The sequence below is a fragment of the Pantherophis guttatus genome, chromosome 1 (assembly GCF_059756535.1).
Source record: "Pantherophis guttatus breed Tessera chromosome 1, ASM5975653v1, whole genome shotgun sequence".
Classification (NCBI taxonomy): domain Eukaryota; kingdom Metazoa; phylum Chordata; class Lepidosauria; order Squamata; family Colubridae; genus Pantherophis; species Pantherophis guttatus.
In genome coordinates this window covers 184,718,997-184,742,431 of record NC_142063.1, presented here as the reverse complement: position 1 = coordinate 184,742,431, position 23,435 = coordinate 184,718,997, and the positions used below count along the sequence as shown (strand labels likewise).

The following is a 23,435-nucleotide window of genomic DNA, read 5'->3' as shown; positions in this document are numbered from 1 at the left end:
GAAGGGAACTGGGGAATAAGGATGCTGGTTGGGATGGGGCTATGTGCAGTTGCTACAAAATTATGTTTAAGTAGTAATGATAATCAAGGCGGGAAGATTCTCTCAGTGCTTTCCTTCATGTTAAGAAATAGACCTAGACTGGGGCAGAATGTGCACAAAACGTCTATCACAAAATATACTGACTTTGCAATGGAAACAAAACACTCTTTTTTTGTGTCTTCTGACTGTTCTGACAACTGGGATCAGTCATGTTCCTGCTGTTGTTAATTTAAACTCGGTGGGATGTTACATCAGTGGAGCATTGAGGCAAACATAGAAGTTAAAGATATTCAAATTTCTTCCCATTTTAGTCACAAGATGCTGAGCTTGATTCTATGGTATCTTTATCATTATCTTTATAAGACAGAAGAAGATTATTGTTGAAGAAATTATTGTTGCTTTGTGTGTGCACCAGTGGTGGGTTTCAAAAAATTTTCCTACCGGTTCTGTGGGTGTGGCTTGGTGGGCATGGCATGGCTTGGTGGGCGTGGCTTGGTGGGCGTGGCAGGGGAAGGATACTGTAAACTCTCCATTCCCTCCCCAATCCAGGAGAAGGTTACTGCAAAATCCCCATTTCCTCCCAATTAGCTGGGACTTGGGAGGCAGAGAATAAATGGGGGCGGGGCCAGTCAGAAATTTTACTACCGGTTCTCTGAACTACTCAAAATTTCCGCTACTGGTTCTCCAGAACTGGTCAGAACCTTCTGAAACCCACCTCTGGTGTGCACATGTCTTTCTGATTGTTATGGGAAGTTATAGTTAATGTGAGCAGATGGATAAGCTGTATATATACTTTGCTTCGTTTATTCTACAAGTTCTGTGTATGACATTTGTGTTGATAGTGTTTAACTGCAAACTTTACTTATATGGTGTTAGTTTGATTATCTGTTTAGTATCTGTATATATTATCTGTTACTAATATTGAGCTCATGTTATATTTAAAAATACAAAGATTCTAAGCTCGGTTAGAATGATGAAATTCATTGAACTTTGGTATGTGGGTACTTTCTGGACATACCTTGGTGTCTTGTGTTAATGTTTGTTTTATTAATACGATTAAAAGGAACCAGCAGCCCATTTATTGTAACCAGGAATCACTCCTTTGTACAAACAAAGACATCTGCCAAGACAGAGTCAGTTGCTGAGCTTTCATCTCAGCTGGTGAAGAAGAGAGGGAAAACACACCAAATCTCTTGCTTGGTCTTGCTAAATAGAAGTTAGTGTTTACAAAGATAAAATAACATAAAAATAATTATAAGTAAGGTTTTTAAAATCTTAAGAATTAAGACACCTTGAAGTCTGAATCTTCTGTTTTTTATAGCATTTAGCTGTTGAAAGATATATATTTTCAGTTTGAGTATCTACCAGAAAAAAAATCCTCAGAGTATAAAAAGCTATAGGTAATTACCAAAATAGAGAAAAAATATTTTTCTAGTGATACCTCTGCATAACAATTAATGGCTATTATATATTTATTTCAAGGGAGCACTTGGCAGAAGAGGACCACTTGGTATCAAAGTAAGTATTTATTATGTTTTTACATGATGTGTGTTTGTGTTACATGCTATATATATAATATAATATATATTATAAATATTGTATACACATATAGCAGGGGAAGTGAGGATAGCCAAATCTAAGTAATATCTTTATAAAAGTTGAAAAAATGAAAAATATAGAATATTGGTTTTTTTAAATTCACAGTTGTTAAATAGCTTTGCATTTAGGGGAATTTGTTGAGAAGAATATACTTACTCAGCCCACCTGTGTGCTTCAGATAGACAACCATTTTAGAATCCTTTCTGGGACAAATTATGTATTATTTTTCAAGTATAAACCATGCATGTACATAATAGATATATTTCACAAATATTTATTTCAAAAACTGCTTATGAAATTGTAATAAGCAAGACCTTTAGTCTTTGCTTATTTATCATGTTTATATGGCTTCACATTTCACAACAGTGTGACTCTGGGCAGCGTACAACAGTGAATTAAAAAGAAAAATCAATAAATTCATAAAAACAGTTATCACTGAAAACAATAAAGAACAATGAAAAGCTTGGAAACAGAGATGACGATGTTAGCTGCAAGAAGGGAGTCATTGCAATATCTCCCTGATCCCCATCTTTATTCTACCCTTCTGCCAAAGAAACCTCATTATAATATTATAGGCATACAGTACATGATTTTTGTGTGCACTGTATCCTCATAGCAACTCTGTAAATTAGGTTAATATAGAATGATTGAAATTCTGACTGGCCCACATCTGTCCATGAGTTTTGTAGACATAAATGTTTAAGGAGACTGAGATTTTTAATCAAGTATATGGGTAATCCCAGAGGAAAATACATTTAAAATTCAAGTAATGTAAATGGCTGCATCTGAAAGATGTTCCATCCACTGACAGAACTTAGTTCCATTTGACCCTCATGCCCAAAGGAAATGCAAAGAAGAATGCAGCTTTTAACTGAAATCTTACAAATATAAGAAAATGCCAGTCTGTGTTATTAAACCGTAGCTATATAAAAGCTTCTGTCTGTCTGTCTGTCTCTCCATTCAATTTTTTAAATTTCTTAGGGAAATAAAGGTGCCCTTGGCTCACCAGGATTTAATGGGGAACAAGGAGTTAAAGGTCCCCAGGTGAGTTTTTGCAACTCATTTTCAAAAGTAAGGAAATGACATTGGGGGTACATTGGGTGGAGGAGGACAGAGGTTGCAGGAAAAGCAACAACAATTTCAACAGTAATTTATTGGTTAAATTTCTAACTAATTTATTGCTATCAGTTTAATTGCAAAAAGTTTTTGTAGATTATTTCTGATTGTATCAAAACCATCAAGTATTATCTTCACTTGTCAAATAATAATGGTATTAATTTATGTCCAGATCTCCCCAAAACAGTACCTAAGAAAAAGCTGGCTACAAAAGGAGATTATGGATAATATTATACAACTCTTTATATAAATAAAATGAAATTAAATAGAATTAAAAAAATCAACATAAGAAAGTTCAGTACTGTGCAATCAGAAATCAGGAATCCAAAAAAGCGAGGGTGTCAAACTCACGTCATCATGGCAGCGTCATGTGATGTATCGGGACTTTCCCCCCCTTTGCTAAACCAGGGGTGGGCATGGCCAGTGCACAGCGCATCCGGCCCAAAAGCCAGGACTTTGACAGCCCTGCAAAAGATGATGAATGTAAGCCCTCAAAAACATATAGGAGATTAAAAGCTGCCAGTCCTCAACAACAACTGTTGGATTTTTTTGACTCTCTATATGTGTGTATGTATAACATTGTCATCTGAAATTATTAGGAGTGTTACTGTTCAGATAATTTAGATTCATAGACTTGGAGGTTATGTTAGAGGTAATGTAGTCCAACCCTTTACTGAATGCATTTCTTAATTCTAAAGAATATTAACTAACAATGTTAAGAATGTAATAGAATTGCCAGGCCACATGGGAAACACTGTAAAAATAATGGGTGTAGTCTTTTATACTACGCATATTCCAGTGGCATGATATCTGATTGATGCAAATGTCTACGTGCATACTAAATGAAGGTAGGGTTTTGGATATTATGTTATCTTCTATTGTGATGCAATTGTGAGGAATTTTTTTTTGATAGATGGGAAACTGTAAATTCATTCATTTCTGTGCATTCAGTGATAACATAGTACTGTGGCTTTGGGAGTTATTAGTTCATAATAAATCTTTATTTCAAGAATGCACCAATTTTGTATCAGAACTTTTCTGTTTCAAATATTTAATTTTCCTTATTTGTATAGGGACCACCTGGCACAACTGGAATCCCTGGCCTTCAAGGAGAGCCTGGCCTCCCTGGTCCGAGGGTAAAATTAGTTCTTTCTTCTCATCAAGGATGTTGTTAAAGAGCAAATTATAAACACTCATAGATGGAGAAAACTCAGTGATTATTGTTTTTTGAGAAATTCAGTCATCATCAGAAGTGTGACTGATAGGGTTGCCAGGTCTGCTTCCAAAAAATAGCGGACAAGCGGGGGGGGGGGGGGGTTAAGTAGTAAAAAAAAAACCCAATTAAATTATATATTTTCTTACAAACATTTTAACACGTATTAAAATAATCACTTCAAAACTTTACTTAAAATTCAAAACATCAAATATATTATAATAATATGTAAAATATTAAATTACATTTTACTTTGCTGTCGTGTGTATTTTTTATTTGACTGCGCAGCTTTGATCAATTCTTTGTGTTTAAGGAATAATTCTTTAATTTCAGTACAACGTTGAGAAATATTAAAAAATATACAATCATAAAGCTTTTGAATAAAAAAAATGTCCACTATTTTGTGAAAAAAAATAGTGAACATAATGTGAAAAAAGTGGACTGTCCGCTCAAATACTGGACACCTGGCAACCTTAGGAGTGGTTTAATATTAGACAGCTGTGAGACTAGTTACTAGGAGTAGAAAATATTTTTTATTATGGATCCTGTCGGGAGTCAATTTCTTTTCATCTTGGCAGGAAAGAAGTCTAGATAGCACTTCTCATTAACAAGAGCTGCAGAACCATTTCATAATCCCAGTATGCACTTGAGTTGGCCCTATGGCCAGGAAGCACAACAAAAAGCAGTATCTGCATAGGCCTTTGTGGCTATGAGGTTGTCAGGCATCTTTCCTGATAAAACAGAAGATTAGGTCACAGCCCCAGACATCTTGATCACTTATAAAATTAGATCAGCCCCAAATGCCCTAGTGGTTTTTTTATTTGTGGTTTTAAGAGAATTTGCTCTGTAAGTGAGCAATAACAAGGACTAGCATTTGGAGGCCTCCTATCCCCAAACCAGAAGTAACAAAATTTCCTCCAATCCTCTTTTAAAGCCATCAAATTAACAGCCATTACCTTGCTTTTGGCAACAATCGAATAATAATAAAATAACCCTGGGTAATCAACTACTTCCTTTTTGTGAAATAAACAACCAAGTTCCTATTGTGAATTTCCATTCATTGGAGGACTCCTGGAGCTCGTGATTGGCAAGAGGGAGAAGACCTCCTACTGCACTTTCACTATACCGCATGGGATTTCATAGACTTTGATAGTCTATGTCCGTGATGGCGAACCTATGGCACAGGTGCCACAGGTGGCACGCGGAACCATAGTGCTGGGCACGCAAGTGTTGCCCTAGCTCAGCTCCAGCGTGCATGCGTGCACTGGCCAACTGATTTTCAGGCCTTCCGGTCCCACCGGAAGTCGGGAAACTGGCTGTTTCCTGCCTCTGAAAGGCCTCCAGGTGGATGGGGAAGGCTGTTTTTGCCCTCCTCAGGCTCCTAGAAAGCCACTGGAGCCTGGGGAGGGGGAAAAATAGGCCTACCGGGTCCACAGTGCCATCACGTGCCAAAAGCAGGAAGAAGTGTGGGGGGGTCACGTGCGCATGCGCGGGAGGGCGGGGCGCATTGAATTATGGATGTGGGCACACGCACCCGCAACTCCCCATGCTCCCCCCGCTTTTGGCACACAACGGCAAAAAGGTTAGCCATCACTGGTCTATGTCATAGTCACCTGTTTTCTAAGCCAAAGAGTTGCAAATTTTCTAGCATATTCGACATATTTCTAGTTTCAGAAATATGTCGAACACCCTGACAATTTTTCTTGCTCTATATATCCTTTCCAGCTGTATTATTCCAGCTGCAGACTTTTTCCACAGTGGCTCCTGCTCTATGGAACATCCTGCCTTTGGAGATTAGAATGGCTCCAATCTTGTTAGCCTTTTGTAAGGGCCTGCAAACCTGCCTATGTTTCCAAGCCTGGGGTACTGAATGTATCAAGGGCCCTGTTTCCTGGCTGTATTGTTAACTGACTAAGTATCTTGGCTGCTGTGTATATTTATTGTATTGTTTTTAGTGTTTTTAGTGTTTTAATATCTTTTTGAATTGCAAGCTGCCTGGAGTCATTGACCGAGATGGCAGCTATAGACATTGAATAAATAATAAGTAAGATTATATGTGACAATAGGAACTGTATACAGTATTCTAGATGAGAATGCATCATGCATTTGTATAAGGGCATTACGATGTTGGCAGTTTTATTTTCAGTTTCTTGATTATCTCTTGTGTAGAGCTTGCCTTTTTCATGGCAGCTGCACATTGAGTCAACCTCTTGAGCTACCTATTATGTACTCAAGATCCTTTTTATGATTACTTACAGGCAGATCTCATAAGTGTGGACATGAAGCTAGGGTTTTGTTGCCTAGTTTGATTTGAATTTGATTTGCTATAAACTTAACAATTCACATATTTAACAAGTTATTTTGAAATCTTTACCATCTCTTTTGATTCTCACTACTTTAAACAGTCTGGCATCCCAAGCCAGTATCATTTATGAAAGACCTTCCTTTTTATTTTCTGCAATGAAAAAAATGCCTGTTCATTCCTAATTTTTGCATGTCATTTTTAATCATTCAACAATACATAAAAGGAAAGTGTCTTTATTCCATGAAAACAAAGTTTACTGAAGAGTTTTTGCTAAGTGACTTCGTCAAAGCTTTTTTGAAATTCTGTACAAATCTATGCAGGCTTGCTTCCATTCACAGGCCTATTGTGGAAATCTCAGAACATTTTAGAAGGCTGATGAGGCAAGATTTACTTTTGTAGAATCCACATTGGTTTTTTCATAGCAAGGCTTGTTCTTCTATATGTTTAAGGGGTTTTCCCTTCTTTAATGATAATTTCCATCCATTTTTCAGTTACTAATATGTCCATCCTATAATTTCTTGTTTCTGTAGGGTGCTGGTGGTCCAGTTGGAGCTGTTGGGGAGCGTGGTAGGTCTGGTCCTCTTGGTAAAAAGGTCAGTTTTTTAAAAAAATAGCTCTAATAATTATTAGTTCTGTCATTATTAAATGACAGAAATAGTGGCAGTTGAAATAAACCTTGTTTTTACTACCTCCTATATATCTTTCCAGTCTTAACCACTACATCAAGCTGGTTCTCAAAAATATGTCTATAGAAACTAAGAATATTGTTAAAATCTTTAAATATGTAATTTGAGATTGCAATATCATTGAACTTTCCCATTGGAATGTTAAAAGCATATTGTATCTTGTTTAATTTTAAAAGTGCATTGGGAAACGTAAGTTTAATGGTTGACATTTACTCAAAGAATACTGGATTCTTTATCACTCCTATTATAGCAACTTGGAAGTTCTCCTGAACTCAGAGATCGGCTTGAAGGAACAGCTTCAGCTGGTTCACAAGTTGTGTTTCTCTGTGAATGGGAAGCTTTGGTGACAATACCTCATTGAAGTTGGATTACTGTAATACACACATTACTTGGGCTGCCTTTGAAGACTACTCAGAGATTACAGTGGGTGCAAAATGTGGTAGCTTGCTTGCTGACAGGTGAAATTTGCCTTACCAAGATAACACCTTTGCTGCAGTTGCTATATTGGCTCTCAGTAGGTGTTTGACTGCAATGCCTTTAAACTTTTGAATGGCTCAAGGCCCTGTTACATGTAGAACCATCTTCTCTGAGCAGAACTTGTCCATCCTCTGCGCTTAATCCAAGAATGGTTGCTTTGGATTCCTCCCTGTGGGCTGTCAGGAGAAAGGGATTCCAGAGACAGGCTTATTCATTGGCTCCCCATTTCTGTGGAATAGCTTTCCCCTTGAGGTCCTCCACTATTGACTTTGAGGAAGTGCTTTATTGCTGCCCCTTTGGGACTCTAATAATGCTTACTCCCTGGACTACTGTTACTTTATATTTGGTTGTTAAGATTTGTTTAATATTAGTTTAACATTGTCATTGTTGGAGGTAATATGCTGACTTTTTAAACCACTTATAGAGGACTGTAAAGCACTATGAAATGGTATATAAGTCTATTGCTATTGCTAATACTACTATTCTGTAATTATTGTGTATATCTTACATGATACATTCAAATAAATTTTTCAGGGTGAAGCTGGTGAATCTGGTCCAAAGGGGCCCATTGGTCCTCCTGGCCCCCGAGGAGAAATGGTGAGTGTTACTAGGAACCAGTATTACTCAGTACTCAAAGAGCAAGTATTTACAGATTCCAGGGATGATCAACATTTTCTTGTTAAAGCATCAAAAACACTGTCCACATGTTTCTTTATTGGAAACCTTGATTGTTCCCTCCAGGTCATTCAGATGGCTTACAAACCATTTCACAGGGTTCCATCCACTCCTGTAGTTGAAAGAACTTCCTTAGCACTAAATTGTTTAGAATGTAATGCCCATTATGGTACAGCAAAGATGCAAAAAGACTTTTCAGGATCCAAGGACTGTTGCTTATTTTGATTTGTGCCTTTGCATCTTGTAGGGAGATGATGGACGAGATGGAGTTGGCAAGGAAGGACCTAAAGGCAGAACGGTATGTCTAGGATCATTTTTTAGACTTATAAAAATATCTAAAATTTCCTTAATCCATACAGTAGTCTCTTGCCTTCTAACTCAAGACTGACTGTTTTCTTTTGTTCTTCCTTAGCAATAACAACGCCCACCCTCCCACACCCAATTTTGAAATATCTCTGATTTTTTTCCAAGCTCTTTTGTGTCCATGTCTCAACCCTACTTTTCCTTGGACTTTCCTTCTCTTCCCCATACCTGTTCAGTAGGCAAAATAAATGAAATATAAATTCTGTAGTCTGCAAGCTGCCCATCTGGTTTTTTTCTCTTCATAAGTAAGTTTTCTTCTCCACAGAGCCTTTGCATAATTCAATTCTATGGATAATTTTTAATTGATGCCAGTAGAAGTAGTTTTTTTTAACACACTCATATGAGAAAGTTTTGAGTATTTGGAACAATGAGCTTGGGGCAGGGGTAAAATTCACTTACCTTCCCTACCGGTTTGCAAATGTGCATGCGCCATTGTTCGCGCATGCAAAGAGGCATAAAATCATTACAAAAAAGCAACATCATGACGTCCACATGGGTGGGTGGAGCCTCCTGCAGCCACCACTACTGGTTCACCCAAGCCGATAGAACCGGCTGAATTTCACCCCTGGCTTGGGGGAAAGGATTAAACTTTATTATAAGGACTGTGGTCTGATTTGAGTCATCCTCAGTGTCAAAGTAACATATCTTTGGGATTTGTGATTCCCTTTTTTGAAAGCTCCCTGAATTTAATTGCACAGAATTCCCATGCAGCCTTTATTATTATATTCAGCGACTCTTCCAAAGAGTTATACTGATCAGTTGGGTTTTACAGCAGAACAAAATCTTCAATAGTGCCTCTGTTGATACCCATAATAACTAGAAAAGGGATCAGGGGAGGTGGGAGGTGGGAGGAAGCCAACTCTTCAGATTCTAAGACTTCAATTTATTTTCTCCACAGGGACAACCCGGTTTCCCAGGATACCCAGGATTACGGGTATTTAAAACACTTTCTAACAGCTAATTCGTGATGATCTTCTTCTAATATTTACATTTTCCTGCTTTTCCCTTTATATTATTCGTTTCTTCTTGTCCCCTTCTCTTTTAATTACACTGTATTTATTAAGACTCATATTGACTTTATATTTTCATACATTGACATATTCATTTTTTCCTTTTTTACATTTCACCCCTATTTTTATTTAACTGTTAAGAGAGTATATATATAAATGTTGTATGTCTTGTAATGTCATTTTATGTTATAATAATAAAAAAATAAAAATAAATAAATAAAACACTTTCTAGTTTTTGTAGAGTACTTTAACTCCTATGTGATCTTTATTAGAGAGTAAATGCTCTGCTTCTCATTTTGGATTAGGGTGTACCTGGAGATCACGGTGATGATGGTAAAGCTGGCCCCAAAGGAAGCAGTGGTGAACGGGTAATGCCATTTCATCCTCTGACTCCAATAAGACTCCCTTCTTGCATCTTTTTCCCCCCAGTGATTTTCTTTGTTCTAAATGTCATTTTGTAACAATTACTGGCAGAGCTATGGTGTACTTAATTAGAAGAAAGATAGCAAAGTGAAAGTTGTATCATCCTAGCAGTGTAATAGGAGATGGGTTATTCTTATCTTTTATAATAGTACTTATTTAAATATCATTGCAGAGTTGGTATTGCTACTTTATTGTAAATACTAGAAGGATCCCCTACCTGGAGAGCTAGAAGGCATTGATTTCATTCACTTGTAATTGGCTGGTCAAGATGCTTTACATTGCCTGTATTCACACATACTGTGATATGTGCATTGATGCCCTATCTTTTCACTAGATTGTGTGTGTGTGTGTGTGTGTGTGTGTGTGTGTGTGTGTGAATGTATAACATAATAACAGAGTTGGAAGGGCCTTGTAGGTCATCTAGTTCAACCCCCCGTCCTAGCAGGAGACCCTACAACATTTCTGACAGATGGCAGTTCAGTCTCTTCTTGAAAGCTTCCAGTGATGAAACTCCCATAACTTCTGAAGGCAAGCTGTTCCATTGGTTGATTGTTCTCACTGTCAGAAAAATTCTCCTTATTTCTAGGTTGCATCTCTCCTTGATCAGTTTCCATCCATTATTCCTTATCTGGCCTTCAGGTGCTTTGGAAAATAGGTTGACTCCCTCCTCTCTGTGACAGCCCCTCAGATACTGGAACATTGATATCATGTCACCCCAGTCCTTGTTTTCATTAAAATAGAGATACCCAATTCCAGCAACTATTCTTCATATGTTTTATCCGCCAGTCTCCTAATCATCTTTGTTGCTCTTCTCTGTACTTTTTCTAGAGCAGGGGTGTCAAACTCAATTTCATTGAGGGCCACATCAGGGCTGTGTTTGACCTTGGAGGGCCAGGATGGGTGTGGCTATGGTGGGCGTGACACAGGACTTGTGTGTATGTGGGGGGCACCTGTGGTGGCCAAGTGCTAAGGCAGGACTTCCCTCAGACTCTCCCTCACTCTCATTTTATTCTCCTTCCTTCCTTCCTTCCTTCCTTCCTTCCTTCCTTCCTTCCTTCCTTCCTTCCATCCTTCCTTTTCTTTTTTCCCTTCCCTCTTCATTCAAATTTCTTCTTCCTTCTTCTCTTTCCTTATTTTTCCTTCCTTGCTCTCTTCCCATCTTTTCTTTTTTTCTTTGTCTTTCCTCTTTCCCTTTCTCCTTTCCTGCCCCTTCTTGCATGCTCAAATGCAAAAGGGGAAACATTTCTCCTTTTGTTTTGTCTTTAGTTTTGATAGCCCTCTCCCAGCCAAAACGGGGTGCGGGGTGTGTGTGTCGATGCTAATAGATTTGAAATAAGAATGAAACCATCAAGAAAAGTCAGCTTGCTCACTGTTTGGCTCTTTCCTCAAGAAAAGAGTTAGTAGAAGTCAACTCCATTGATGACCAGGGAAACAGAAAGCAAATGTGGCAATTTAACTTTAATTGAATTATGTGTGTAAAAGCTGGGGAGGAAGATAATGAGTTCAGTAATATGACAAACAGCTTCAAGGATGAGGGTGCAAGTTCAGAAAGTAGCCATAAAGACCTCAAGGGAAAAGAATTCAAGGCCTGCTTGGGTTGACATTAGTTGAAAAAGGAGAGTGGGGGTGGGGGGGTGGGGTGGAGAGAGAGATGATTTTCTGAATAGTCCCAGAAAGAAGAGAAAAGGTGAGTTGAGAAGCAAGCCAAGAAAAGCTGACTGTGGAACAACAAAGCAAATTGCAATGGTTTGTTCAAGAAGGAGCAAAAGTCACAGGAGGAGGATGCAGAGGAAACCCCAGAGGAAGAAAGAAAAGGAGACTCAGCCCAGAAAAGGCAGCCAAGGGAACTGCCCAAGCAAGGAAAGAAACCCTTCTGGCTATAGGAAAAAATGACAGGTGCAAACTAGAAAGTGCAATGAAAAGTTGGGGTTAGAAAAAGGCTGAATGAGAGAAAAGAAAGAAATGCTGCTAAGAAGAAGATATTAGAATAGAATAACAGAGTTGGAAGGGACCTTGGAGGTCTTCTAATCCAGCCCCCTGCCCAGGCAGGAAACCTTACACCACTTTAGACAAATGGTTATCCAACATCTTCTTAAAAATTTCCAGTGTTAGAGCATTCACAACTTCTGCAGATGTCTTGCTTTGACTAGTTGTAGGCAAAATTCTGATAGACTAAAGCTGCCTAAAGTTATGTAGCCTCAAGGATCCTTTCTGTTGTTTTCTCTGCCACCAAATTAGAAGCCTTCCAGTCCTCTCAACGAGCGTCAGTGAAGCAAAATTAGGGGTCAAAATTTCTCAATTCAGAAATCTTTTGAACCTGCCAGTGCAAAGAATTATATCACGTGCCAAATTTCACTGCCTTAAGAAATTGACCGTTGAAGAGGGATTTCTTTGCAACTGGAGTTTGTTATCCAGTTCACAGTTTGCTTGCTTTTTAACTGCTTTTCTCATTCCTATGCCATCCATATTTCTTCTGTGACAGAGTGTCTCCCTGAACCTTATATTTGGACTCTGCTCTCTTTGACCACCTCCTTTTTTGAAAAAACGCTTTCCTGACAAATTCTTTTCTTTCTGATTTCTGCCTGTGTTCCCAACTATTTTCTTTCCCAACTATTTCCCTGCAGCACTCTGGCAGCACAAAATGGGGTGTGAGGGGCATGGGTGGCCCCCCACCCGTTTTGGGCCTGGATGGCCTCCTGCACCATCCTGGCAGCCAAAATGGGGTGCAAGGAGGCAACCTGCACCCCCCTATGCCCCATTTTGGGCCTGGACAGCCTGCTGCACCGTCCTGGCAGCCAAAACGGAGCATGCGGAGGCCACCCATCCCCATCCCTGCATCCTGTTTTGGGCCTGGATGGCCTGCTGCACAGCAATGGCAGCCAAAATAGGGCATGGGGGGTGGCTGCTTGTGGGCCCCGGTGCCCCATTTTGGTTAGCAAAGACACCGCAGGCTGTTCTTTTGCTATTTTCAGGCCAGCCCTGCAGGCCGGATCTAAGCACCCTATGGGCCACATCTGGCCCGCAAGCCTTGAGTTTGACGCCCTGTTCTAGAGTCTCAACATCTTTTTTATATTGTGGTGACCAAAACTGGATGCAGTATTCTAGATTTGGTCTTACTAAGGCTTTATAGGTGTGTTCTTACTAAGGCTTTATAGAATGGCATTAATACCTCATGTGATGTTGATTGAATCCCTCTGTTAATGCAATTTAAGATTGCATTGCCTTTTTTGGCTGCCACCATACACTGTTGGCTCATATTTAATTGGTTAGCCACTAAGACCTCCAAGATCCGTCACACAGTTACTGCTATTAAGTCTGGTTTTTCCCAGTCTGTATGTGTACTTTTGGTTTTTTTTGCCCAAGTGTAAGACTTTACATTTTCTCTACATTGAATTTCATTGTTGTTGCAGGTTTTTAATATACAAAAATTTAATAATGATTTATTCATTTTATTGCAATTTAATTCATTTGTATTTTAATACTGGAATTCTAAGGAGGTATTATGGTGTTTACTTCAAATTTAGCCAATTCCCCAGTTAATTAGCATTATGTGTAAATCATGCGACTCTGATCACATCCTTCAATGAAAATAGTTTTCTGTTCATCATCTGATTAAGGCATTCATATTAATTACATGTAAGATCCCATACCTTGTTCTTTATCAGCCATGGAGATTCAAAATGAATTAGTGTAAAATAAAGAGAAACTTTGAATTATGTTCTTATTAGCCAGGAGCCAACTATAGGCAAAAAGAAAGTAGCATTTCATGAAATTGGAACCCACTATGTTTTTTAAGTACCTTCTGGTCACAGTAGAATAATGTTAGAACTGTGAACATTATATAAGCATTGTCAAATTAAACCCAGTGATACTCATTTGCTTGTGGAAAGAAGCTAATTGAACGATGAGTATTATAATACTATGTATAATCTTACATACCCATCTGCTTGTCATATGTTTTTTAAGACTTACTGAATTATAGATAGCAATCATTTTTAGCCAAGGACAGTACTCCACACTTTTTAAATAGGAGAAAGGCTTTAATGACAAAGTGACAACTGGTATACTTATGTATATGTAGGTGGATACATGTGTGCATGTAGGAAAAAATATAATACCCATGGGTGAACCAGAATTTTCTTGAATTGGATGAGTTAAATTATGTTAGAATTTTTAGGAGGCTTACAGTTTTTGTATTATTATTATTATTTTTTTACTACAAAACAACTTGAAAACTATGTTTTGGGTTTTTAGTAGCTGCCTCCCCCAAAAGCAATCTGCTTCACCTCTAATCTCTACATCATTAGAGAAATGAATTATATTATTTATAACATGCTTTTAACTAGATGACGCTCAAGAATGATTTAAAATAATACAATGATATATAACCCAATCTTCTTCATCCAATAAGACTGACTGAATTACAACAAATAAAAGAGATGTGAAAAATAAATGATTGCTAATTTAAACAAACCTTCAAGATTAAAGTAATGGTGACAACTGTTGGGTACTTTAGATGCCTAGTGAATATGGGGAAAAGGTGGAGAATCTATGGAGTAAGAGCAATGGAGAATACTGCAGTGGAATCTTCAAAGTAATATTAGGAATAGATCCAGAAACCTGAACAAATGAGGACATATTTAATTAATTTGAAAGAGCAGGGATGAATAATATGAAAAAATATTTATGACATGAATCAAATGCCTAGTTTTCCCTTTTTAGGGACGTTCAGGGGAATCTGGCCAAAGAGGTCAGAAAGGAGAGAGTGGATATCCAGGACCACCTGTAAGTTTTTGCTATGTTGGTTTTTGCTTTAGTAATTACACTTTACTAGTATACTTTCTTTTCATACAATTTGCAAATAATCATATGCTCCCTATTTATCTTCAGTTGTAAAGTTAAATTAAAATCAATTCTCTTAAGTAAACTCATAAGAACCACAAAAATTGAGATGTGACTTTATTTAATATTTTTACTCTGCAAATTCTTGACTTGCTTGCATCATTTAAAAGTATTCTAGATTGTACATAGATTAAGTAAAATTGTAGGAACTGATAACAGTGAACTGATTATGCCTATGTGGGAATTCTGCCATGAGCCTGTTCAGAATACCAATGTATTGCCTACATTTTTTTCAACAACACTTACAATAGCTAAAGGCCTACATTTTACTGAGCTACAATAAAAGAAAGTACAGCTGTGAAAATTCAAAAGTTATAAAGTTTGAACCTTCACTTTGGATTTTGAGATAAAAACTTTGTAAATATTTCATGTTTTGCATTATGTTTCCCACATTTTGTTATGGAAGATACTTTTTTGAATTGCTCAGTGAGCTTCAGCTATATAGAAATGTAGATGTAGAAATCTAATGTAATGTAGATAAATGTAATGTATCAATGTATATAATGTACATTCAAAGTAGAAATCTAATGTAGTAAAAAAGTAGGATTTTGTCTTCCCCTGTGTTGGGATGCATAGAGATAAGGAACAGATAGCAAGAGCAAGAGCACTTAGCTGTTTTCTGCCATCAGTTTTCCATGTTTCTGAGTTTCTATCTGAATTCCTTATATCCACTAGACATGGCAAGATATCCCAATTTGTAAAATGAAAGACGAGGCATCCTTTAAAAAAAAATATGCAGGAGAGCCCTTAAATTTGTAGTGCTTAATTTCCATTAAGGAGATGTGAGAAAGCTCTATTTGTTCCATGAGTGGCTTCCTTCTGGAACAGCCTGCATAGAATCAGCCTCTAAGATTGGCTTTTTGTGCTCTTGGCAACTCACAGACAAGACTTTCTCCCCCAATCTCTGGACTTTGTTCTCCCATATGATTAATTAAGTGTCTGAACTTGTCAAGTCAATTTTAAACAAGTACAGTTAAATTTATTCACAGTAAATTATATCTACATTTTAAAAAATCTTTTCTTTCAGGGATTTATTGGTAGCAAAGGAGAGTCTAGAGATGTAAGTCAACCATTAATTTATGGTACCACATATTTTGTATTTTTTCATGCTGGAAACCTCTTTTCACTCTCTCTCTCTCTTTACTTTAAAGCACTGCACGCTTATACGCAACATCAAAGATAAATGCCGTAAGTCTATTTCTTTTGCCCCTGGTCGTGATGTAGTTGGCTTTTTGGTATAGATTATAAAGTAATTTCTTTCTTTTCCTTCTTTCTCTGTTATTATTATTCGCAGCTTGCTGTTATGGTAAGTTCATTTTAAATTACTCAGTATCTGCAGTCAGATGAAAAACTGACATACACAACTTCTTTGAAAGACAAGCATTGAAGTATTTGCTGGTAAACTCTCCCTTCCTTTTTGGGAGGGGGTGGCTGTAGAGCTAATACCTTTTTTCTCATAATACTTGTTTCTTAATGTCCCCGGTTTCTGCAGGTCCAAAAGAATGTCCTGTTTATCCAACTGAATTGGCCTTTGCTCTTGATACTGCTGCTGGTGGAAATGCAGACACTTTCAATAGAATGAAGGACACAGTAGTGTCGATCGTTAACAATATCACAATTGCAGAAAGCAACTGCCCCAGAGGTGCCCGAGTAGCACTGGTTACATACAACAGTGAAGTTACCACTGAGATACGTTTTGCTGATTCCAGAAAAAAGAAGGAGTTGGTAAAACAAATCAAGGACGTCCAATTTGTCCAGACATCCAAACAACGTAGCTTAGAAACAGCCATGGGATTTGTAGCCAGGAATACTTTCAAGCGTGCACGTACCGGCTTCCTTATGAGGAAAGTGGCTGTATTCTTCACCAATGGGCCAACAATAGCATCTCCACGGTTGAATGAAGCAGTACTAAGACTCTACACTGCTGGAGTTGTACCTGTATTCCTTACAAACAGAGAGGACAGAGTCCTTACCGATGCATTACAGGTCTGCTTCCTTTTGTTTTTCTTCCCCTTGCACAGTCTTTCCAGGAATCAATCAATCAATCAATTAATCATTGTTATAGGATTCAGTCAGTCAGTTTTGTCTTTCAGAAGCACTCAACAAAATGGCTTAATTTTGTTATTTTTTTATATTGATTACTGTCCCTGGATCACTGAGCATACAATATTTTGGATTTGAAACGAAAAAGGTTGCTTCAGAGTATTTGTGGCCATGTGCAGAGCACTTGTGGCCACTCCCTAAACCAAATGCATCTTTTCCCCAGATTATGCTACAGCTGTGAGCAACAACCATTTAAATCTGGGAAAAGATGCTGCTGAATAGGGAGCTCTTATATGAATGAATCAAACTTACATCTGTCAGCCTGAAAGTTTTGTGGTTTATCAGCAGTAGCTAGGCAAAGTCTTAAAAGCAGCAGACAATGTGGATGCTTTTGCATATAGTTCTTTTTGCCCAAGAAATGCCTACAAAACTTCCCTCACAGGTGTTCTCCGAGCACGGTAAAATAAAAAAAATCAAGATGACAGCCATAGTTGTACAATTGAAGCTCTACACTGTGACCATCATTTTGAATTTTTTTTAAATCATATGCTGTGGACATCCATACCATCCCTTAAAACCATCCACAACAGGAAATTGTCCGTCTTTAGAAAGGAGTGGGGGGGGCTGCCAATTACTGTGGCAACTTTCTGTTTTTTTTAGTTAGTTTCCTAAATTCAAAATAATAATTTGACTCCAGAGATCTACTGTATACTTGATATTCTATGTATTCAGTGGAACTTACTTCTTCCTCCTGTATCTATTTGTAATATTAAAAAAACAGTCCTAAAGATTAAGAAAAAGCATATCATGTGGTTGTGGGCATTACCCTGAGGATGGGGAAGTTGACAGAAATGACTGTCTATCCAAGCAGGAGCATCTGGCTTCTGATCATTTAAACAGTTCTTTGGATATAAGCCATAAAGTCCATTAATAGTGTATGGCTGCTTCTTTACCAGCTGAAGCTGTCAAATCAGTATATACTGTGAATGAAAGAAGAGACCAAGGAGATAGCAATTATTATGTCATTGTTTTGAAAAAGATGGCCTTACACTCAGATTAATTAAAACAAACAAAAACTTCGTTGTTAGAATACTTTTATTTTTGAAAGTATCCTTAAAAGGATTAAAAGGAAATTTCTCAGACAATGGCGGGAAATCTGCATAGAACAGTAATTTGCTGAAATAGCTTCCTAATTTGAATAGCATCAAGATAAGCACTCTTTCACAGAGATGGATGGTATCCCAGTTAAAATTATCCTACGCAGTTTGTTCATTTCATAGTGCAGTCACATTAATTGGATTTGAGAATTCGTGCATTCATTTTAAGATGTCATTGTTGACATCCCTCCCTCCCTCCCTCTCACATTTTCTCCTGTCTCTTCTAGAGCTCAAGATAACAATATAATAATTCCTTCTCCATTTTATGATCACAATAGATTTAGAAACTAGTTGGGTTTGTACCAGTGGTGAAATGCTACTGGTTAGCACTAGTTCGGGCGAACCAGTAGTGATAAAAACTACCAGTTTGGGCAAACTGGTAATAAAAAAAAGTGACTGTTTCCTCCGGACTGGTATTTCTGATGACCGGCTGTGCTGCGCAATTTAAAATCGCTAGAAAGCAGGAAATCCTACTTTCTAGGGAATCTAAATTGCGCGGCACAGTTGATCCCCCCCTCGCTGTTCTACTTACATTCACAAGCCTCCTTTTGGCGCATATTGTGCATGCGCACTCGCAGCGTGTGTTTGCTGTGCACTGCGCAGGCATACACAGCCCACACTTGGCGCACACCGCACATGCGCAGCCAGCGAACCGGTGGCAAACTGGTTCAGATTTCACCACTGGTTTATACTTAATTCAAAGCCACTTCATGAGTTTTGTGGCTAAGTATATCAGTCTTTCACATCATATTTCTGTAAATAAGTTAATATGGGTGGTGGATAAGCCAAGAAGCTGCAGTTGAGATTTCATTTTCAAGTTTAGGCCCACATGTTGTGAGTCCTACCACCAGATGTTCTGGAGGTAAAGTAGGAGATAATGAACGGACAAACTGTTCGTTGCATAAAGTCTGAATTGGACCTTATGGCTAACTGCACTTTCATGTTGAATTCTCTTAATGATGCAGAATCTAAAAGATAAATATACAGAACAATTTACAGAAATGTATTGAGATCTGTATCTATGTTCAAGTGGAATTAAGAAAAGCTAACCCCTTTCTTGATATATTTTAGACCCTGGACAATTTAATAAACTGTTCCCAGAATTCCATTGACTGCATGTTTCTCTTCTTGTTTTTAGATAAACAACACTGGTGGACAGGCTTTAGCATTTACTGGTGGCACTGGTCAACTGGCTGCAACTATTAGGAGAGTGTTCACATGCCATATTTGTCTAGGTAAAATATATGACATTTTTTTTACTTGAGATATTTGTGTACTATGACAAAATCAATTTGTAACCAGTCTGCTTGAAGGTTTTTGACAAATTAGAGGGAACCAAGGAAATTTGAGAGGGTTTTTTTGTTTGTTGTAAGCTCTGCCATGTAAGGGCTGTGTTGCAGGACCATGGATGGACCTGCCTTCTTTTCAACTTTGGACTAGATCAGAATGCTTTATGAGATCATGGTCAGAAACCATTCTGGAACCAGCAGTTCAATCTGAGCAGGCTTCAAGCATCTTGTGAACAATTGTATTTGTTTTTTGACTAATGCTTCTTTTGTTACTAATAGTGCTGTTCAAGGGGCATTTTGTTTTTACATTTCTGTTCTCATGATCATTCACTACTGGTGTTGCTTTGGTAGTGATGAAACCCAGATGAAATTTAAATCTATAATTAGTCTTATTAAAGCAATACTACAATCTGCTCATAATGCAGTCATTCAGTTACCACGTGCAATATTTCCCATTGTAGTGGAAAATTTTATGGGCCAGTCAAGGATTTTTAGAATCATTCTAAACAAATCCCTAAATAAAGCATTTTTAAATGCGTAATTGGAAGCTACTAACAATGATGCTTTGGTTTTTGGTAGATGCTTTGGTTTTTTGGCACAATTGAAGATTTGTATACTGTATACAACTGAAGGACAAAAAAAGGCACTGCAAATATTAATTATGTAACAATCATATATTTATTTGTCTAGATGTATGTGATCCTGATCCCAGCTGTGGTATCCAGACGGGTAGCTTTGGCAGAGACAGACGGGCAGCTCCTACAGATGTTGACATTGATATAGCATTCATCCTGGATAGCTCTGAGAGTACCACTCAAATGCAGTTCAAAGAAATTAAGAGCTACATTTCATATATTGTAAACCAACTGGAAACTAGTTTTGATCCCAAGGTATCTCAACATCATGCCAGGGTTGCCATTGTCCAACATGCTCCCTTTGAGTTTCAGTCAAACTCAAGCATATCTCCTGTCAAAGTTGAATTGTCACTCACAGATTATGGCCCAAGGGACAAATTAACAGATTTCATTCAGAACCAAATGTCACAACTATATGGAACACGGGCTGTGGCAACTGCAGTAGACTATACAATGAGGCATATTTTTGAGAGTGCACCAAATCCCAGAGATCATAAAGTCATTGTTTTGATTATGACAGGAAGCATTGAAAAGGAAGAACTTGAACACCTTCAGAAAGTTATTGTAGAAGCTAAATGTAAGGGATATTTTTTGGTCATTATTGGCATTGGTAGGAATATTAATATTCCAAGTATCTACAGCTTGGCAAGTGAGCCTAATGATGTCTTCTTCAAATATGCTGATAAGGCATCAGAACTTCATGAAGAACCATTGCTACGTTTTGGAAGCCTCTTGCCATCCTTCATCAACAGTAAGTAGATGCTTAATATGTCAGTAAAAATAGGGAGTTAGAAGGGTTAGACAGAAGAGAACCTGAACCTGGGAGGGGAAACTTCCTTTTATAGTTTAGGATGCAAGAGTGTACAGTCAAAGAATAATGTTGCAAAATAAATCTAAAACCATATATTTGACTGAGTACCTCAGTCAGTGTCTGCCTGCCTGGCTGCTGCCTGCCCATCCTTCCATCCATCCATCCATCCAACCAACTTAGAAACTATTCAGTTCCCTCACAGAGGGAGTCTGGGTGGAATACAAAATATTAAACCATAGAAACTATATTTAAAGTTTAAAAAGAGGCAAAGATAGTTAACATTCAATGTTTAAAATGGATTAAAAGATGGGGGCGGGGCTTCAGGGCAATAAGCAGCCCCATAGCTGTGTGTTCCTCTGTGAGCCCCAAGCAAAACAGCAGAGCCTGAACATGGCAGGTTTGGATTGAATTAAAAGGATTACATAGATCGAATTAGTCATATTTAAATAAAAAGTTTGCCAGCCAAATTGGATGCTTTGATCCTAGAATTGCAGGATCAGATGGATTTCTCTGAAAGGATTCCTGAATTTTGTTTTGATTAAAATAATTACTGTTAAACTTGGAATCATTAATCCTTCTGAGTAAATGCATTTTAGATGCCTCTTAATTTCTAGTTCCTCTGTTATAGATATTAAACTTGAAAGAAAATGTATCAGTGTTTTTGTATAAAGTGTCCTGTTTCCTATTTAAACAAATAGCAAACCCTTTAATTCTACCTAAAGAAAAGTCCCATGCTTGCTCAATCTCTCTCTCTCTCTTCTTTTTTTGCTTTAAAAATTATTAACAAGCTACATTTAAAAATAGTAAGAAAAATGCAGCTGTCTATCCAGACATATAACGGGTATAATTTGAAAAATCAGAACAAAAAACAGCACTTTATTTGCTAGATTGATGCCAAAAGAGAGCTCATGTGATAGATCACATGATCTATCATAGATAGATCATAGATTACTGTATATCTCTATAGTAATAATAGAGAAGACATTGGGAAACACCCAGCCAAGAAGCAGGGATGGGGGTGGGGGGAAGCCTCAAGTGCTGAATTAACCTCAAGTTCTTATGTGGCTGCAACAGATCCAGAACTACGCCACCCCCACCCCCACCCCGGCCCTTAAGCTCCACAGAACTGTATCTATTTGTTCCCAGACTGAGGATGGGAAATTCCTGTATAATAGGCAGAATATAGTAAAGCAGCAAACTTGAACTCTACAGATGTAGGCCTGATTGCCTGTGCTGACAGAATATTACTAAATCTAAATAAATATTAGAACAGAGGTATCAAACTTGTAGCTAATGGGCTGGATGCGTCACCCGCTGGCCCCTCCCACCCCCATTTTAGCGAAGGGGAAAAAAGTTGTGATATGTCACATGACAAAAATGTGATGCTGCGAGTTTGACACCCCTGTGTTAGAAAGTTTAAATAAAGACATGTTTTAAATTCCTATAATATGTTTGGAAAATGAGAAAATATTTATGCAAAAATTCTTCCTTATGTTTTAGGTGAAAATACCTTTTACTTATCTCCAGATATCAGGAAAAAATGTGATTTGTTCCAGGGTGACCAGTCAATCAAAAAATTTGGCCAAAAACAACTGTAAGTCTTTACAGTTCAGTTTCATTGTCAGAAAGTAAATTTTCCTCCAGATTCCAAATTATGTATGGGAGAATGAGTCCCCTCATTCATTATGCTTGTCATGTTATCTCTATTTTTTCTATTTTATTGATTGTATTGTAATTTCTTTTCTTGATTCTTGTCAGCTACCCAATCATTGTTAATTGAGTGGCATACAAATTTAATAAAGTATTAAATTATTATTATTATGCCTGGGGATTGAAGGGGCAATAAATATGGGTTTAGAGCAATATAAACCTGTTGAATAGAATAGAACAGAATAGAATAGAATAGAATAGAATAGAATAGAATAGAATAGAATAGAATAGAATAGAATAGAATAGAATAGAATAGAATAGAATAGAATAGAATAGAATTCTTTTTTGGCCAAATGTGATTGGACACACAAGGAATTTGTCTTGGTGCATATGCTCTCAGTGTACATAAAAGAAAAGAAAATACATTTGTCAAGAATCGTAAGGTACAACACTTAATGATAGTCATAGGGTATAAATAAGCAATCAAATCATATTAGGAAACAGTCAATATAAATTGTAAGGATACCAGCAACAAGGTTACAGTCATACAGTCATAGTGGGAGGAGATGGGTGATAGGAACAATGACAAGATTAATAGTAGTACAGACTTAGTAAATAGTTTGACAGTGTTGAGGGAATTGTTTAGCAGAGTGATGGTGTTCAGGAAAAAACTGTTCTTGTGTCTAGTTGTTCTGGTATGCAGTGCTCTATAGCGTCATTTTGAGGGTAGTAGTTGAAACAGTTTATGTCCAGGATGCAAGGGGTCTGTAAATATTTTCACAGCTCTTTTTGACTCGTGCAGTATACAGGTCCTCAATGGAAGGCAAGTTGTTAGTAATTGTTTTTTCTGCAGTTCTAATTATTCTCTGAAGTCTGTGTCTGTCTTGTTGGGTTGCAGACAGACAGTTATAGAAGTGCAGATGACAGACTCAATAATTCCTCTGTAGAACTGGATCGGCAGCTTCTTGGGCAGTTTGAGCTTTCTGAGTTGACGCAAAAAGAACATTCTTTGTTGTGCTTTTTGGATGACATTTTTGATGTT

At 37.6% G+C, this 23,435-nt stretch overlaps 1 protein-coding gene across 23 annotated transcripts in view; it reads left to right on the top strand.

Annotated features, from left to right (window-relative positions):
- Positions 1 to 23,435, top strand: part of COL6A3 (collagen type VI alpha 3 chain) — a 151,456-nt gene that overhangs the window by 98,605 nt on the left and 29,416 nt on the right. For all 23 annotated transcript variants that reach the window (XM_087885859.1, XM_087885845.1, XM_087885855.1 and 20 more), the window contains 16 exons: positions 1,522 to 1,557; positions 2,620 to 2,682; positions 3,828 to 3,890; positions 6,803 to 6,865; positions 7,970 to 8,032; positions 8,358 to 8,408; positions 9,372 to 9,407; positions 9,789 to 9,851; positions 14,629 to 14,691; positions 15,836 to 15,868; positions 15,960 to 15,996; positions 16,103 to 16,114; positions 16,301 to 16,794; positions 19,147 to 19,243; positions 19,988 to 20,683; positions 22,244 to 22,337. In XM_087885859.1, the coding sequence (XP_087741985.1) occupies positions 1,522 to 1,557; positions 2,620 to 2,682; positions 3,828 to 3,890; positions 6,803 to 6,865; positions 7,970 to 8,032; positions 8,358 to 8,408; positions 9,372 to 9,407; positions 9,789 to 9,851; positions 14,629 to 14,691; positions 15,836 to 15,868; positions 15,960 to 15,996; positions 16,103 to 16,114; positions 16,301 to 16,794; positions 19,147 to 19,243; positions 19,988 to 20,683; positions 22,244 to 22,337 (1,964 nt within the window). The remainder of the gene's footprint in view (positions 1 to 1,521; positions 1,558 to 2,619; positions 2,683 to 3,827; positions 3,891 to 6,802; positions 6,866 to 7,969; positions 8,033 to 8,357; positions 8,409 to 9,371; positions 9,408 to 9,788; positions 9,852 to 14,628; positions 14,692 to 15,835; positions 15,869 to 15,959; positions 15,997 to 16,102; positions 16,115 to 16,300; positions 16,795 to 19,146; positions 19,244 to 19,987; positions 20,684 to 22,243; positions 22,338 to 23,435) is intronic.